Below are 18,986 nucleotides of genomic sequence, written 5' to 3'. Positions count from 1 at the left end.
TGAACACAACAATAAATCTAAGATAGGACGAAGAAAAGGCTTGGGTGAAGGTAAGGCTTGCAGGTAATGCAGCTTGCAATTGAGACAAACAATGAAATTAATGTTTGATCTGTAGCTTTCGATCCGGACGGAAAAATCATATTTTTCAAAGAGAAGTGAAAAGAAAATGAGACGAAACTTGGCATAGGTAGTAAGTTCACGTAACAAACAATTTCGTGGATAGAAATGGTTAGCATAACTTCATAGGTGCGGATTTGTTTCCAGGCTTGACATAAATTCTGTCATGTTTTCTTTTATGAAATCTTTGTTGAAACTACTTTTCTTTTTACACACTTCTTGTAAAAACAGTCAACTTCATAATCATAAATTAATATCAAACATAAGTTATACTGTCTGCAAAATATTTACTACAAATTACATCAGGAGGTTCACTTCACTGTGTAATTTTGAGAAAACGTTATATAATCGTATATAATCATCGTGGGCCAGAGGTTTTTCTCATTGAGTTTCCAACTTTCGTTCGCTTCACGTTTGTTGCTCGTGAGCAACGGTGGCCGCTAGAGGGTTTCTACCGCAGTTTTTTATTAAAACGTGACCGGCTGTATTTTGAAATTGTTTGTTGAGTGCAATATTGAATTATTTTCACTCTTACATGTCTCCTTCGCAATTATTCGCCTTAATTAATTTAAAGAGTTTCATGCAATTTGCTGTCGAACATAATTAAAACGTTAATATGAATTAGTTATGCAACACCTGTTTACTGATTAGTTCATTTTTTTTAATTCCCTTTTAGCACTCATAATAATATACGCGGAGCTAGTTAATGCAAAGCTAAACTTAACAAACACGCAGTAGGGTGCTTCAAAAAGCCAAGTAAAACACAGCTAATCGAAAAGTAGAGCGATCAGGCAAAGTTACATTAACTGATTTCGTTGATCTACTGGGAAAGAAATACAACAATGTTATAAGAGCATGCGTTCAACGCAAACCGAAAGGCATGTTTACTAATAACAACACGTCGAATGCGTACGATGTACCAACGAATTTTATCATTGCAGTCATTGTAGCAAGTTGCACTAGTTTTCTTTTTGGAACTGTGGGAAACATTGTAGTCCTTGTGCACAATATCTTCAAGAACCATACCAAAACTCCGACGACGTACTTTGTCATAAATTTGGCCTTCGGTGACATTTTCGTATGTTGTTTCTTTTTTCCAACATGGATCGTAAAATCTTTCTTGATTCTCAGCGGGAAAAACGTTCGAAGTGGAAACTTGTGTTCACTGAGTGTTGCATCTTCGGGAACTAGTGTTGCATTGTCCGTTGCGAACCTTCTTGCCCTATACGTTGATCGTTACATTTTTATCAGTCGACCTCTAAAATATCATCTCATAATGACTAGGCGAAAAGCTTACCTCATACTCTTATCAGTTTGGCTTCTATGTGTTGTTAATGCAGTACTATTGTTCACTCTCAGTCGGACTGACAAAGACCTCATTTACTGCAGAACGGATTCTCGGTCAGTGCTTGCTGTCGATTTATGCACTTTCTATATTCTGGTAATAACCTTGATCTATTTGAACCATAAAATATTTAAAGTTGCTAGAAGGCAGAATTGTAGAACTGCAATCTATCCTGCACAAGAAAACACAGATATTACAAGTCGGTCTTCTACTCGTTCAGCATTGCAACAATTGAAACTACTTAAGACGTTTTTCATGATGCTAGGGATGTTTCTGTGTTGTTTTATACCATACGCTATTGTGAAAACAATGGAAATGTTTGACTGCGGTAAACGTCACTGTGTTCCAGACGGAATTTACGTTTCCTCAGTACTCCTTGTCGGAATCAATTCGGTGTGCAATCCTTTTATCTATGTCATCCGTTTGAAGGTGTGCAGAAAAGTTTGGCAAAATCTTATGTATAAAATGTGCAATGACCACGCATTTTGACGGCATTTTCAAGTGATTTCTCTCGATAAAGTACATTTTTTTTGTTAATTTCAATCATGCTTTAGGTATTTTCACATATAGCAAGTTATCAATCTCATCATATATGATATTGTCAAAATCAAAAACGCCTCTGCAGAGTCTGCCTGTACAGAACAGACTGGCATCTTTCAAAACTGTGCGTCACTCTCTCCTACTAAGCTGAGAAACACAGATAGTGGATTCTCGTTGTACAAAAGTTGCTGTTTCTGAAGTTTTCATGCATGATCTAAACATTTAAAGCGTAGTAACATACACTAGAATTACATAAAGAGTAGTTAAGAACATTAAGATACCAATTGATGTACCAGTAAAAATGTGTTTGTATGAAATGAGACCATACCATGAGCATATGAGCCCAACAGTCAGCAATGGTATTAAATATCTACTTATATCTAAGTCTTCACTGATGATGCCAGGGTTTGCAGGTGTTGCATGATCAATCGGGTCTGTTATGACACAATGCACCACCGTGTTGGGCTGAACTCCATAGCTTGTTATTGGATCGTTATCGTTCCTCAGCAATTGTCCCGCATACACAAATCTTATTCTGCGTCCTAAGTTCAACTCATCATTGAAGGCTAACCTGATTAAAAATCATTTATGATGAAATAATGAAGCTAAGTGAAAGAGTAATTACTATTGCACAGTCGAAACCACCTCACCTCTTTAAGTCCAGAACAGTTATGTTCTTAGAAACTGTAAAAGTTTGTACATTCTCGTTATGTTTGACTTTAATAACCATTGTTTCAATTTCATCACTATTTGTTTCGTCATTTGTTTCCACACGTTGGCCAATCGTTTCATGATGAGAAGAAAATCGTCTTCTGACATCGTTTTCGGCCGTGTTGACGTTATCTCGTGGTGTTTCCGAAACTACGTGCTCCCTCGATCCCCGTGAGTCCAGTGAGGAACCCACGCCAACAATTGACGAAGGTGAATTCCGCAAAATATAAAAGACAGAAATTGTAAGCAAAGTAATTGTTACAATAAAGGAAAGTAAAACTCCGTTTGATATGCCCTCAATTAAATCCATGTTAAAATCTATATGGACCTTGTTGCAATTTAAATATAACTATATTCGATGTCACAATTGATCATGATTATTCAATGAAATTCACCACCATTAAACACTAAATATAAACTTCCAAAAACCATCGTCAAAGAAGATTACAAGAACACAGTGAAGGAACAACACTATGCTTCCACTTTTTTAGTTCTATTTCATTATGACTGTCCATTAAATAAAATGCTTCCATTTTGTATTTGGCCTGTCTCCCATGTGGATTTTGAGATTTTCTGAAAACAAAATCATTTCTTGCTTGGTTGAGCACCTACCCCAAGGCCGGATGTTTCAAATTTGAACGTAAATTTGTCTTATTCACATTTCACCAATTCGTCGTGTCTGGTTTAGTGGGGCTATAAAAGTTCTAGAGTAAAACGCTGTTACAGTATTACCCAAATTTCAAAAGAAAATTTTGGCAGGTGAGGATTGTAATATGGAACGCTGACACATTCATTGGCGTATCCTTGTACATAATGCAAAATAAATCTGTTGAGACTTTATTGAACCATCGTCTCTACTCAGATCTTTACTGTTACTTGAAAATCCATCATACTTCATCTCTTCTTCCCTTTAAGGAATTCATTTATTGCATTGTATTGTCTGTCAAAAATTACTTCACTAGTTTAACAGATGTTTCTAAGCACTTTAAAACCAGATATCTGCTTGTGCTTCAATCAGCCAATACTTCATCATGACAATGCCATCTATGTACCACAATGGAAACTTTCTAAATTAATTACACACCCAAGATCTCTTCTGCCAAGTGCAAACATTACAGTATGGTTGATTTATTATTCAAGAACAAATAGTACATTTACAAAGATGATGGCTTTGATCTTTTGTCTGGCATGCCTAAAAATTTCTGCTATCGCAATTATTCTTATTTTTAGAATGAATGTTGATCATGAAATAAAACTTCTTGTTCAAGAAATGAAGAGACTTGGCTCACCTAATGGTGATGGAAATATAAGTGTAAAATTTGGAGTCTTATTTTCAGATGATAAATGTGCTAATCTTTTTGAAGGTATTATATCAGCAGCAATTTTATCTAAACATGTAGTTTATAGCATGATCATCCTTCCCTCATGTTTCATTTTTTTATTATAATTAAAAGAAACAACTTTCTTGCACTTCAGCTCTTGTACTCATGGTAGAAATTCCCCAAGTGCCACTTACGTCCAAATTTAAATTTCTAGTCATTTGTATTTTTTTGTGACTGGTATTCTATAGTCACATGTGTGCATCAGTTGCACAGAATACAAGGATAAATTCATCCCTGAAATTATACCAAAGCATTTGTCTAATTATGTTGAACTAAGCTAGCTGACTCTGTTTTTTGTGTAGAATTTTGACCACAAGAATTAAAACATTTTCATCTAAAATGCTCTATTAATCTTATTAATTAAGTCTTAACTTTTGTCTAATAACGGCCTTTAGTTGTATTTTTTCGATTTTTTATGTGTATATTGTATATGGATGAAAAATGCATTTTGCTAAATGATATTTGTACATATTCTGAATAAATGTATGAAGTAAATACAAATAGAAAATTGTTAATTTTTTTTTGAAATTGCCAGGAATAGGTGCTTTGGCTTGCTTGCGTCTTGTGCTGCTCTTATAAAAAAATGTAACACAGTTTGGAATTTTTTGCTTAAAGTGACGATTCTCTGTCATGTGTTTGAGATGTAATTCTATTGTTATTTCTGGGTCCTAGTATACAAAATAATTAAAACTTTACAAAGTACATATAGGATATTTTTGTGTCTTGAGGTACTTTTGTAAAAGAAATATATGATGTTTTTTCTGTTTGCACAGGCTTATGCAAACCGAGGAGACTTTTGGAAGAACCCGAGAGGAGATCAGTGCAAGCCTGATCAGTGAGACTTGTATGTCGAGGAAGCCAGTGCAAACACAAACAATGTCTTTTCTTTCTTTTATTTGTATAAAATAACAACAAGGCGAAACAAATTTCAAAAAATGTTTTAATTTTTCCAAAAAATGTATTCATGAATGATTTGCAAATTTTCATTAATTGATTGATTGATTTGATTGGTTAAGCTCAGATAGATTTGCACATGCTAATGCAAACACAGCTATGTATAGACGCTGGTTTTAAAATGTTGCCATGCTGGCACTACGTACTTTATAGAATTGCCCAGGCACTGTTGTGTACAAACTTTTTATTCTTATTCTTATGTAGCTCTCGTTGGGACTCTGAAGGCAGCAAAGAAAAGAAAAATTGTGACGTATGAAGGAGAGTTGCTTCTTCAGGGCGTTCACGATAACGTAGAGGTTGTTTTGCTAATTGATGATGCCTAATACATAACATTATTGCATCAGGTACACTTTACAATGTATAATTTTGCACGTATGTAGCTAGTTGACTCATGTGCCATCTTTTCTGAAGTCTTAATAAGAAATCGTGATATTTTTGATAATAAAGTTTTCAAGAATGAAAATTAGTTGCTACGTAGGCGATTTAGCTGTTGTATTATGACGTCAAAGATGCCAATGAATCGTGCCATGGAAATTTATTATTTAGTTGGAAAAGGTAGGTAGTGTGTTAAACTTGCCCTGTCGCAGTTTGTCGTTAGCACTTCAGTAAAAAGTAAGATGGAATCTTTGCAAAGATTCGCTTGTCCACTTGTACCTTATCGATGTTATATCTCCCCTCGCAAAGATAATGTTTTCATTTTTAAAAAATGTTCGTATTTTTATCATTTGAATAAAAAAAAAGATGCTATCTTTTAGTGATGAAATCCTTACGCGAAAACTCTTTAAGTGTGACGGCGAGATAGATTCATAAATGATAACCACATTTTTACTTGTTTGTTTTCAGTATTATAACAATAATTACTGGTAGTATGAGTGTTTATGATGCAAATGTGGTTCGTGAATATTTCCGTTTTTGCACTTCGTGCTCCGGACCGTTTTAATATTAAAACTAACCAAGTGTTGTAGGACGAGTAATGTACCCTAGTTTTATTCGATGTTCTATTACATCTGACGTTAGCATTTGTTAAAGGATTGCGTCGTAGCTATTTCAATTACTAAACTAGAAATTTATTTGCCTCTTTAGAAAAACACTAATTGTTGCTGTTGAACAGAAATTTTTCTCAAACCATCATGGTTTCGTCATGTGACTTTTAAAAGTGGGTTGTACATTTTTCATGACGTTTAACCAAACTTTAAACATTTTTGGTACTGCACATTATTTCTCAGTGTCTCAATTTCTTAAAGTCGAAATGTTCGGGAAGTGGTACGGAGAATCTTTATAGTCGGGAGGGGAGGGGGGAGAGGGTCAAGTTCCTTTTGATTTCGACGCTTGTCTCATTGTGTAGAGATGAGATGTCTGCATTTAGCAATAGTCTCTGTTGGTGGTTGCTGCTCAAAGCAATCGGAGCCGCAATTATGACCTTTTACACTAGAACGGCGATCTCGAAAATGTTTAAACAAAGGTATACATAAACAATTTTGCCTGATGCTACTCTGGAAAAATTTTGCCTGTTGCTACTCTCCTCGATTTTCCAATCGGAGAAAAGCATCGACAAGATATAAGCCTCTGTCATTTCTAAATAAAAACAAAAGTTTGATTCGATCATTCATTTTGCAAATTTAATTTGCTTTTCGTTAAACCTGTCTAAGACTTACTAATTACTGAAAAATAAACTGCCTTAATACCTTTGTCCAAAGGCCAAGATGCCCATTCATGCCTATGTCATTCCGATATGCTGTTACGTAAAGGTATCGTTGAAAGGTATAATGTTTTAAAAGTAGGTACGCATCGCGAACGTGCGTGTGGTCTGTAAAAATCAAAATGCAACGAGCCCAAACCTATAGAGTTTCAGTCAGTTCAATGTACAACAAATAAATGCTTGACCTGCGTATGAGAACTAGATAGCACGCTTAAGATATCTCTTTGAAAATTGTTCTGAGAAGTCTGTTCGCTGCCGGCTACTAATACAGTAAATTTAGCAAATTTCACTTGTAAATCGTTCGTTACGTTCACTTTTGAAAAAATTTATCTTTTGATTTTCATCAATAATATGTAAAAGTTAAAGAGCATTATTCCTATTGACATAATTGCCACAAAGTAAAATTAGTAGACAGCACTTTATAATTACAGTTATACGTAGCAGACATTATTATTACAATTAAATTACATTACAAGTACATCGAGGAAATACAAAATAAGTATTTATAATATTGGGAGTAAGGTTGCAAAGATGGCTACAAGTGAAAACGTCTGGTATTTATATACAATACAAAGTACGGCAATGAAAAAAGTATTAAAAAAAGTTGAGAAGCTTGAGACTTAACTTAAGCATTAAATAAGCTTAATTTCACGAGTTTCATCCGCATCATCTGATAAATTATGTATCAGTCGTCTGTAATTGATACCTTTGTCTTCATGCAACACGTTGCATAATGTAAATGTCCAACGTCAAATGTCATAGGCGTCAATTGCCAATAGCAAAAACAAGAGCTTACTGTACAATACAATTTCTATCCAAGTTGTTGTTTGGAAAAGTTCGAATGCTTACCTACAAAAATATGCTTTTAATTATAATATGCTAACTTAAGTGCTTCCTGGAAAACGGACTTTGAATTAATTTCTTGTGATTACCACCGGCTGAACAATTGAATGGAAGACAGCTGCTGACACCACCGAACTAGCTGTGATTAATGTAATATCTATTTTAGTTGAATGGCTCACACACATCTATTGCAATGTTTGTAGAATTATTTAAAAAATATTTCAGTGACATTCGTACTGTTTCCAGAATGATAGACAAACATTATATACTAAAGTATTAAGTAAAATTAGACTGGCTGATTTGGATGCGGTCGTTGTGCAAAAATTTGAGAGACCTCGACAATTTGAACATTTCCATGTAGAATGCCCTAATTGCCTTTTTAAAGTCTTTGCTGAAGTCTTATACATAATAATAACTGCCACCAGTTATATTCACTTGTTGTATAGGTATATGTGAAAATAGATGTATATATGTTTATGTGAAAATTTGTGTACGTATTTCGTATCTTCCAAGTGATCTGAACACCTGTAAATCTACTAACGCTCACTTCACCTTTAAATTACAAACTAATAGTTCGTATTGGAACGCTTCTCGACCAATCAGATATTTCTAATTATAAAATTTTATGATATTATAAGACTGAATAAACAATGAGAAAATATTTGTATTGCAATTGATTTCAAAATCCTCTCGTAAATTTTTAGTGGTGAATGGAAATCATTTTGCCCAGATAAACAAAATCATTTTATTAACAATAACAGTTATCGGACGAATTTAGAAATCATACATTACTTCATACTTTCACAATAACCGTTCAAAAAAACTAAAAGTGAGCTAATAAAAGTTATTTCCCCCGTTTAGCTTACCAGCTTGCATGGAGACACAGTTGCTAAGAGCATTTCCCTTATGAATGACATGAATTGAAGGATGTCTCTCATGATGACAACGTAATTTTGCCAACTGTCTTTTTTTGTTGTTTTTTACCAACGACGAAGCTTAACATGGCTTTCAAACCCTTTCTCTTGTCGCCTAGTTTGGCTGCGGGATTTGGGGATCGTGGTAATTTTTATGTATTATCGTACAAATAATGCATCATTTGTGATTGGCAATATGTGTTTGATGTAAAATCTTCACACGGCAATCAGCCAGTCGAAGACAGAGAGCTTACACATTTCCCTCAAAATCATTAATACATCTGCGGTTTTGGCTATGTTCACATTTATAGCCATGAACATTTTTCGCATTTTTTCGGTTATCTGCGTAAGGAAACTCGATGCTAAAGATTGAATTGAGACTGCACTGCGCGTTATAAAAGAGATCACAAGACTCATTTCATTGTAAAATTAAGCGAAGTTGCCGAAGAATTAATTGGGTGACTATATGCCTTTTTCAAATCGCCATTTATGTAAGTGGACTCAAAGCAATTCTTATGATAAAAAGTGAAATCCTTTCTCGGCATTGCGTTGTTTTTTGTTTGGTTTTTGCTCAAAAATAGCAATTAATATTTGACGGAAGAAATGGTGTCCTAAATAAACGAGGGTATTCTTCAAAAGCACCCGTAAATTTTTTGACTTCATTCGACAGCAATTTTGCTGTTTTAGTTCATAGTGTATAGTGATAGCTAGTAACTGTATCAAAAAATCGTGAAAAATCATTCCAATATTTTTCTCGCTTGTGCTAGAATCTACGAGACTTAACTTGGTGGAACAATTTTTTTCTTGCTAATTCGCCATAATTTTAACTATAGCTATAACATAAACTATAAGTGAGTTTGACGTTTATCTTTTTTTTCAAGCTAGCTATTTCCACAGCGTGTAGTATTAGATTGTTTAACACACTGAATTGTGGTAAAAGAAACGTCCAATTCTTACTTCCAAAAAAGATTATTTCTGGTGTAACAAGGTTCCCAATTGAGAATATTTTGTGAGATTACATCTAACCTCTCTGAATATTTGGCATGTCAATATTCATTTATACATTTATAACGTCATCTATACATTTATTTCCGTGGTATTAGAATGCAAACGCAAGTTCACTTTTCTTTAAAACGTTGTTGTGAAGATTAAGTTGAACAAGGCGTTGTCAATTAATATATTTTTTAAGTATCATCATTTGATGTAAACTTACGCCTAACTTTTAACGTAAGAAAACACATTTAACTGTTTATTTTGATCAACTTGTGATAAGAGCACAGCTCGAAGGTAGAAAAATCTGGTAGCCCTATAGGTTTAGAATAAAGCTGACAGTCTCGATGTGGTTTTGATTAATGCTGTCTGAAATGAAAACCGACCAATGAAAATGAAGAGACGAATGTGTTGTTCTTGTTAATATCTTAAGGGGTCTGTATACAGCTTTCATTGTACATTAGAGTCATCTGAAATAGTTTACAATAATGGCATGCTTATTTTCTTTCAATACCTCCATATGATTATCGCTTCTTTAAGAGGATTATTGTCGCATGTTCGTTTTACCTCTATTTACTTTAGGGAACGGTTCGTGATGATTTACGTCATGTTCGCATGAAGAACGCGTCGAGAAGGCTCAATTGGATTTCTCTTGCGTTTTCATGTTCACAATAAACTATTTTTGTTGCCTCAAGGTAACTACAATTGGCGGAAAGTACTGACGTTGTAGAAAGTTAAAGCTACTTACATATAGCACATCGCGTTTCGTTTGTATTGCCGCTGCGAACCTTTGGAAAACAGAACAGGGATTGAAGTAGTTAACGAAACGGAATTGGAAATCAAGGTTATATTTTGTGAAGGTAGGAAAGTTTATAGATTCTTTTTGTATTGTGTGTTTTGTTGATCAAACGTTGCATGGCATTCTCATCTTGTTCTGACCAGATCGTGACATCAAATGTTTGTTCGTCGGTCAAATGGTATGCTTCAAGCACAATGTTCGGCTGAATAATTGAACTTTTTCATAATTTGAACTTCAAAATTAAGATCTGTCTTTGATTGGCCTGGATTCTAGTGAAAGAGTCCGGCCATAGTTGTTTTGGAGATGATATATAGTGACTGAAAAGTTTTTATTTTATTGCTTTGTAATCAATTGCAATTCTAGCTATTTCTCCCAATTTTCTTACGCCGTGTAGCGTAAATGTCCACGAGTAACCTATAGCAGAAAGGGTTGATAGTATGCATATCCGAAAAAACAAACCCTCCTAAAGCTTATTTAACTTTTATCAATACGCATTCCGACAACGCACAATTTTCCGCGAGTTCCTTCCTAACATTTTGATCTTCAACAATTTTTTAAAACACCTTCAGGGACCGTGCTGCAATTTAAGTAATTCCATTAGAATCGCCATAATATCTGAGTGATATTTCTGTCATTATATCATTAGCGACTAGCGACGCTGCCTATCGAAATTGATGGCTATTGAGCGAAGTGAATGAGTGACGATGGAAAGACTTGTAGAAAATACATAGTTTTTGGTTGATGTAAAATTTCAAATGCTCAAATCAATCCAACTTGATTTACAACGCAGCGTGAAGAAAACACGCAAGTTGGATTAGAAAATTTTTCGATATTATTTACACTTTATACTGTAACATGCAGTTAATTTAATCGTCTTTTTCCACTTAAATCTTTTAGAAAAATGCTAATGATGAGATTTAGAGTTAACCCGAACTAACAAATTACTCTTTTATACCGAAATGGAGTCAGCAAAATCTACTGGTTAAGAGTTAAATCTCATGCACAAATTGTTGTTATTTACAATTCCAATCGCTCAAAGGCTTGCGGATACTATCGTTACTTGGATGGGGGTGGGGTGTAGATATTTTGAAATACTGGACTTCTTAATTTCTAATTACACGTCATAATTTCTTTCTCCCATATTTTTCGACTTACTATCGTTGAATATTTTCCCAGTTTTGCAATCCTTATGGTTTCGAACGTCCCGACCTCTATCGTTTACGCGTGCATGCATGTGGTTGGCATTCAAAATCTCTGATCATCGAAGCCAGGGAGCTGTTTTATTCTGTAGAACGCGGGTAATGTTCAATGAACATCTTAAATCTCAAGAGATGTGTTATCGTGTTATCCCGTGTAAAAATATTCGACTTTGCATTACTTGTTTTCTTGATTGATGATCATATTGTAATGCTTGACAATGTTTTATTGCATGTCAGTAATAGTTCTATAAATAATGAGAAAATTGTAAGGGCATCGCGCACGTCACGATGATATATACCTTTGAACATTTACGTACTTTTTGTTTTCTCCTTACGTCACATATAGCTAAGTTTATTTCCACGATTCAACGCGTGTATTTCTTCATTTGTATTCCCAAAAGAAAAACAGTATATGAATATACTAACTGTAGTCATACTGTGTATATATGTATAATGCTGTGAGTTAGCTTACGGGCGAAAGGATTAGGTGACTTTTTAGTGTGCAAATTAAGTGCGTGCGATGCGTGCATCTAAGTTTGCGTTTACACTATACCGGATTCGCTCATCACGACATCTTCATTTGCTTTAAAAGGTTGACTGTTCGGAGTAAAAGCTTATTAAGCTGATAGATTTAGTCTATTTGATTGTGTTTCCGACGTTGAACAATTTCACTGCCTTTTAATACAAAGAATATTTAACCTGCTATGATATCAATCCGGTATAGTGTAAACGGGCCTTAGACAGATGCGTTTGACTTTGCAGTACACGTTCGGCTGTTTGTGCTAGCTACATCCGCCTCAAAAGTATAATTGGTAATAATGCGAGTAAGCCACAAATTATCAGATGTCATTTATTATTTTCACAATCGTGCAGAGTAGCTAATTTCTTCGAGTTTTTCATTTGCGCGCATGCGTTGCATATAGAGAGGAGTGTAGAAAGAACATTCAGAAAGAGGCGGTCTCCAGTAGTTAAAACCATCATATCCTTCTGTCATAACTAAACATGGTAATCTTAATACAAATCCGCTGCGGTCTTTGTTATTATGACACTCAATAGTTCTAGCAATTTATTTGTGTACTGAGCAGCATGAACAACTTGTGAACACAGATGCTCGATCCTGTTGTTGCATGTGTTTACCTTAAAATTAAAATTCATTGTTTTGCGAGTCACATTCAAGTAAAATTACCATGATTACTACTAATACAGAAGGGTTAGTTGCACTAGTGCCAATCATGGATTACACAGCGAAGATCTTAGATTATACTTCTAAAAAAAGTCTTAGAATGTGTTAAAATCATTGTTCACGGAAAGTGTCATATTCATATGTATTATCCCGCAGTAAACGTGTTTTTCTTGATATGTTTTCTGGAGAAATACCCGTCCTTTCGTAGCAAAACACCAGAGAAATAAAAATAGTGAACGTTTGGAAAAATTATGTTTATATACGAAGTTCCACTGTATGCAATTTTCATTGAAGTTATCATTACATCAAATCCTTATTGATTACTCTCTTGCAAGAAAAAGTTAAATCAATGAAACGATCTGTTTAAAGAGTTTACTCTTCATTCGGTCCACCTATTGTTATGGAGGTATCTCTTTCAACAACATTATTTCCGTGATTTTGTGAAGGTGTTTTGTTTGATATTTGGAGGTCAGACTGGGCGACAAAAGTTCGTGTGAAGTGAAAGGATGAGTGATATTTTTATCGAATTCCATCACGTTATAATCAAACATGCAATTAGATCCTTCATTCAATTAACCAAACTCTAAATTTAGAAATTTTTGTTACTAAACCTTTCAGAAGTAATGCCCGTAATGCATTTGAGTTGGTGTTAATTTGAGAAAAACTGTTAAAATAACAATAGCTAGCGTAGTCAAAAAATCTACACGCGATCTCTCGAAATCTAGAAGGCATGCAATGAATAGCTTGCTAAGTTTTTTTGAAGTTTTTATTTTTTCCATCAACATGCTACGTTCATCCAAAAATTCCAATGACAAAACAGCCATGAAATCTGCATGCGCATCCTAGCTCAAAAAGTTAAATGCATTCGTTGCAGTGAATGAAATGGCTCGATTTCCTCATTAATAATTCGTGTTGATTTTGTCCTATACTTTAAGTTCAGAAATAAGTGTAACGTTAATATTGTCCTTCGTTCACACCGAGCTTGTGGAAAACTTGTACGACAGCGTTGATGTGTTACAAGTAGCTAGTAAAGTAAAATTTAAAATATCTTTTAAATAAATGTATTTTATTATGCAGCAATGTGCTTGAATACTTATTTCCTAAACTTAAATATTAAAATAGTATGAGTGCACTTAAATGCTTAGGATTGAGAAAAAGCATGTATGTATCGATTGTTTTGTTCATAGTTAACGTTTACGTATAGTTTGACAAGTTTGACTATAATTAGCCAGGATTTCATCCGCTTAGTACGTTGTTGGTATGCTAGATGGCTCTTCTCTAATTTATGAGAAAGGTCAGAATATCTGGTTGTAAAATTGCTATTTTTAAAGAAAATAACTATTTTCCCAATAATTTCAAATAATAACATAAACTTTTTACGTTTATATAAATTTACATGTGTTTGGCAGGATTTTCATTTTTAAATCAGTTAAAAAGGCCCTGATTTACATCATGCTCTTACATAGCTAATTCTACATTATGCTTTTTCACTCTTGATTGATTTCACTACGGCTCTAGCTGCATAATCAAACATATTCCGTCCATATCTCGTCGTTTTCGAGTGAAGGCGTTTTCATGCATGCGCTTATAACGCGTAGCGCATGTGTTTTGCCTCCTACCGTTAAACGCGAAAGCTGGAATTGAAAACCCTATGGCCATGTGCGGCGACAATACAACATGTTTTGTCAATGATTTTGCACGCCATGTTGTGTTTCGGTATAGTTTTTGGTTGAGTATGCATTGCTAAATAAAAAACACTTCGAATTAATCAACATCGAACATCTTTTCACGATTCTTTTGAACCGATTTTTAATGCGATAGAAAAATGAGGATTGGTATGACGTGTATATCATTATGACGTACAAGACCAACATCGACGTCGCCACTCAACCACCTTGTTCAAATTGCATGTCATTTGAAGTGTTGTCTTGTTTCTTTTCGTGTTCTTGTTGCAGATAATTTTTCAATCTCGTTATAGAGATTTTAAATACTATACATACGTTGATAGGCTGTAATGAATATTTATATTCAAATTGACCACATCAAGAGATTAGCGATTAACATGTAACTACAACTGGGTTTGAAAAGAACATACGGCAAATTTCTGATCTTCCTTGTTATTATAACCCTCGAAAGTTGAGATTTATTCCCATGCACTGTGTGCGTTTTATTTTTGTTGTTTGTATGTAAATGTAAATTCCCAAAAGCCGTTGTAAATATCTTTTAGACGACTCCAATAACTTTTTTTGACTTAAGTCACGGCAGGCGACCTCATTTGCGTCAATTTAATGGCATGTATTAAAAACCAAACATAATTCCTTCGGTTTTTACACTAAATTGGAATGTGTTTATGGCCTAATTCTTTGAGCGCTTTAAAAGAGCTAAATTAAACGTCAAAACCTTTGTTTCGATGCCATCTGGCCACAATAAATTGTAAAACTTCAGGCGATAGTGCACGTGGGAACTTTAAAAACAATGTCGTGAGCATGTTTTCACTAATGTTTTAACTGCCTGCGTGCTATGTTTTTGTTGGCTCACATAAAAAGGTTGAGGACACCTTTCCGTTTCGTTTCTAAAACTGAATCCCATTCTCCCAAAGCTTCTTAATGTTATTTATTTAGAACGGTGAGCCTCCGTAAAGGCCGCTGTTATCTTCATGCATTGTCATAAGTCTTTAGAATAATAATCAAGTGCCTGGGAACTGCAGCGATGCATCATTAATATTTTTGTTCTTTCTGATTACATATAAACTCTTGGGAAACTTCTGAGTCGTTGTTGGGAAACGAAATTGTTTTTTGCCAATCCATTTCTGCATGCCTTTTTAACTTTTTCATCAGTCATTCAAAGTTTTTCCATTTTTTCGTATCAGTCATTCAAAGTTTTTTACGGAGATTACTTCCATTGGGTGGTTGATTTCATGTCGATAAAAGTATAAAATTTTATCGATGATAACGTGACAACAACCAAATTTAAGCAAAATTAAAAGAAAAGGAAATATTTTCTGTAAATGGTCAGGAAATGATTTGTTTATGGTTACTTAGGATGCTAGTTTACATGCATAGTATTTATCTAACGTCTTATATGTACGTACACATTTTGACAAAATATGTAATTTATATTGCTCTGGTTAAAGAATGAGTCAATCACTTGCCATAGTTGATGAGACGTTGTTATCAAAAAACTGAAAATAGTTGTAGGGACAAAAACACGATGCGTATGTAGTAGGCAACCAATCAACGCTAACATTCAGTTATCGTATCGGTTATTCTCGAGAACAATGGAATCATAATAAGATTAAATGATAAAGATTCCTCAGCAACCACGAATTGACGCAAGTCGCTGTATTTATTCATATGAATGGCATCGCTTCCCATCTGTACCATAAATATATTTTCGACACGTTTATTTAATACCTTGAAAGACCTTGGCAGTGTGCATGAGGTGATGATGGTGTAATTATGAGGTGAAGAAGTGGTAATGGTACGATGGTAATGAAAGGTTAAGATAATGTTTCTAGCTATTTTGTATGGTTAATTTTCAGATGAGCTACACAGTTGAGATGGTCAATTTTCAGATGAGCTATACACTGTTGAGATGGTCAATTTTCAGATGTGTTATACACTGTTGAGATGGTTAATTTTCAGATGTGCTATACACTGTTGAGATGGTCAATTTTCAGATGTGCTATACACTGTTGAGATGGTCAATTTTCAGATGTGCTATACACTGTTGAGATGGTTAATTTTCAGATGAGCTACACAGTTGAGATGGTCAATTTTCAGATGAGCTATACACTGTTGAGATGGTCAATTTTCAGATGTGTAATACACTGTTGAGATGGTTAATTTTCAGATGTGCTATACACTGTTGAGATGGTCAATTTTCAGATGTGCTATACACTGTTGAGATGGTCAATTTTCAGATGTGCTATACACTGTTGAGATGGTCAATTTTCAGATGTGCTATACACTGTTGAGATGGTTAATTTTCAGATGAGCTACACAGTTGAGATGGTCAATTTTCAGATGTACTATACATTGTTGAGATGGTCAATTTTCAGATGTGCTATACACCGTTGAGATGGTCAATTTTCAGATGTGCTATACACTGTTGAGATGGTCAATTTTCACATGTGCTATGCACTGTTGAGATGGTCAATTTTCAGATGTGCTATACACTGTTGAGATGGTCAATTTCAGATGTGCTATACACTGTTGAGAAGGTCAATTCAGATATTTTGTATGGTTAATTTTCAGATGAGCTACACAGTTGATATGGTTAATTTTCAGATGAGCTACACAGTTGAGATGGTCAATTTTCAGATGTACTATACATTGTTGAGATGGTCAATTTTCAGATGTGCTATACACCGTTGAGATGGTCAATTTTCAGATGTGCTATACACTGTTGAGATGGTCAATTTTCACATGTGCTATGCACTGTTGAGATGGTCAATTTTCAGATGTGCTATACACTGTTGAGATGGTCAATTTCAGATGTGCTATACACTGTTGAGAAGGTCAATTCAGATATTTTGTATGGTTAATTTTCAGATGAGCTACACAGTTGATATGGTTAATTTTCAGATGAGCTGCACAGTTGAGATGGTCAATTTTCAGATGAGCTACACTGTTGAGATGGTCAATTTTCAGATGTGCTATACACCGTTGAAATGGTCAATTTTCAAATGAGCCACACTTTTAAGAAGGTCGATTTTCAGATGAGCTATACGTTTGAGATTGTTAATGATCATGAAATTCTAAATTTCTGATCCTACCGATCTGTTGCAGAAATCAAAATTTTGCTGCACGAGGTGTTTCGGCTTTTGCTTTTGGCGCGATCATATTTTCATACATTGGTCCTTTTGTTTCTGCTTACTTGTTTTTTTATTTAGAATATAAACGTGCGCAAATCGAATCTCTTCAGATTATAAGGCGGTAATTCTTAGAATTTAGGATTGTTACAATCTGCCTCGGATCTGACTTGTTAAGTTACAACAACTCATTCTTGCATTGGTTTACATTTCAACTTGCACTGATATTCTACTTTTCCTCAAGTTCATTATACTTCAATTGAACTGGGCATATTTAATATTTTAGAAATTCGTTTAAAATAACATTGTCATAAAAATAATTTGAACTGAAAAATGGACAGCCCTAATTTATGTTGGCGTCTACCGGATTTGCCACCGATACATGTTGTAAATTACTGTTTGCATTTTTTAGAAACCGCGCCCAAAACATGCTGAGTGCTTACTTTGGACATATTTATTTTCAAAAACAAAATACTTGTCGTCTAATTTGTTGTAAAAATTGCTATGTAACTCGTTTGTAACTTCTTATGTAACTTGTTATTGAGCTTGTCATATAACTTGTTGTTGAGCTTGTTATAAAATTTGTTGCAGAGCTTGTATAAGTATTACTTGTTGTTGAGTTTGTTATATGACTTGTTGTAGAGCTTGTTGTATAACTTGTTGTTGAACCTATAGTATAACTTACTGTTAAGTTTGTTGTATAACTTGTTGTTGAACTTGTTCTATAACTTATTGTAGAGCTTGTTGTATTACTTGTTGTTGAGCATGTTATATAACTTGTTGTTGAGCTTGTTATACAACTTCTTGTCGAGCTTGTTTTGTAACTTGTAATGGAGGCTTGTTGTGGAACTTGTTGTTTAACTTGTTGTGTGATTAGTTGTGTAACTTGTGTATCCTTTTGTGTAGTTTTTTATGTGACATTAGATAACATATCTGTCTTTTTTGCAACTTATTCATGGTTGAAAATAGCCAGCGTCGTATAGAGTCTATGCGATAGAGACTATAGTTTGAAAATTGCGTGCATGTTCAGTTGTGCTTTAATACAAACCTTAAGACAATCACGTTATCCAAAATTTTTTGGACTACATAAAAATAGTATTGTCATTTGTTCTGTGGAACGTCACCAATCACAAATCGATAAATCGCGTTTGTTTAGTTGTTTACCGAATGAATCAACTTCTATCAATTTGTTGCCAACTTATGACGTCGATATCAAATCATTTCCATTCATCATCCAGCAAAAAGTTGCAAAATTAGAATATCCGTGAGATCCAACCAACCATATTGACAAAATATCATTAGATAATATTTATACTTCATGTTTTTAGAAGATTACATTTCCTGTTACCTTATACCTTTATAATTTGTTTTAAAGGCATTCACGATTAAAACGGCGAAATATTACAGCGATTTTATGTGGTTGAAATCTGTCGGCACTTTGAACAAAAATAATTTTCTTAATTAAACCCATCCCGTTTTTGGCAGGATATCTGTCAT

General features: G+C 34.3%; 3 protein-coding genes and 1 long non-coding RNA gene across 4 annotated transcripts; 3 read left to right on the top strand and 1 right to left on the bottom strand.

The window, feature by feature from the left end:
* Positions 1 to 763: 763 nt before the first annotated feature.
* Positions 764 to 1,952, top strand: LOC124441452 (beta-2 adrenergic receptor-like). The gene has a single exon (XM_046991931.1). It carries the CDS (start codon positions 998 to 1,000, stop codon positions 1,949 to 1,951), a length of 954 nt encoding a protein of 317 aa, XP_046847887.1. The 5' UTR covers positions 764 to 997; the 3' UTR covers position 1,952.
* LOC124441443 (transmembrane and ubiquitin-like domain-containing protein 1) lies at positions 1,946 to 3,165 on the bottom strand. Its single transcript, XM_046991920.1, has 2 exons — positions 2,653 to 3,165; positions 1,946 to 2,573 (listed from the first exon to the last, which is right to left on the bottom strand). Exons 1-2 carry the CDS (start codon positions 3,021 to 3,023, stop codon positions 2,225 to 2,227), a joined length of 720 nt encoding a protein of 239 aa, XP_046847876.1. The 5' UTR covers positions 3,024 to 3,165; the 3' UTR covers positions 1,946 to 2,224.
* A 97-nt stretch (positions 3,166 to 3,262) lies between these two features.
* On the top strand, positions 3,263 to 5,512 carry LOC124442656 (costars family protein ABRACL). The gene is made up of 3 exons (XM_046993154.1): positions 3,263 to 3,472; positions 3,944 to 4,077; positions 5,254 to 5,512. Exons 2-3 carry the CDS (start codon positions 3,945 to 3,947, stop codon positions 5,370 to 5,372), a joined length of 252 nt encoding a protein of 83 aa, XP_046849110.1. The 5' UTR covers positions 3,263 to 3,472; position 3,944; the 3' UTR covers positions 5,373 to 5,512.
* Positions 5,513 to 9,622: 4,110 nt separating this feature from the next.
* LOC124441722 lies at positions 9,623 to 18,616 on the top strand. The gene is made up of 3 exons (XR_006946995.1): positions 9,623 to 9,930; positions 10,078 to 10,355; positions 17,902 to 18,616. It is a non-coding gene; the product is annotated as an uncharacterized LOC124441722 (long non-coding RNA).
* Positions 18,617 to 18,986: the final 370 nt, after the last annotated feature.

The sequence above is a fragment of the Xenia sp. Carnegie-2017 genome, unplaced genomic scaffold (genome assembly GCF_021976095.1).
Source record: "Xenia sp. Carnegie-2017 unplaced genomic scaffold, XeniaSp_v1 HiC_scaffold_1, whole genome shotgun sequence".
Classification (NCBI taxonomy): domain Eukaryota; kingdom Metazoa; phylum Cnidaria; class Anthozoa; order Malacalcyonacea; family Xeniidae; genus Xenia; species Xenia sp. Carnegie-2017.
This window is presented reverse-complemented; position numbering and strand designations above follow the sequence as displayed.

What these genes read in the sequence shown, in the direction of transcription:
- LOC124442656 (XM_046993154.1), top strand. Translation starts at nt 3,945, where the DNA reads ATGAATGTTGATCATGAAATAAAACTTCTTGTTCAAGAAATGAAGAGA. An exon ending in ATGTGCTAATCTTTTTGAAG is followed by an intron (nt 4,078 to 5,253) that starts GTATTATATCAG and finishes ATTCTTATGTAG; the next exon opens with CTCTCGTTGGGACTCTGAAG.
- LOC124441443 (XM_046991920.1), bottom strand. Translation starts at nt 3,023, where the DNA reads ATGGATTTAATTGAGGGCATATCAAACGGAGTTTTACTTTCCTTTATT. An exon ending in ACTGTTCTGGACTTAAAGAG is followed by an intron (nt 2,574 to 2,652) that starts GTGAGGTGGTTT and finishes ATTTTTAATCAG; the next exon opens with GTTAGCCTTCAATGATGAGT.
- LOC124441452 (XM_046991931.1), top strand. Translation starts at nt 998, where the DNA reads ATGTTTACTAATAACAACACGTCGAATGCGTACGATGTACCAACGAAT.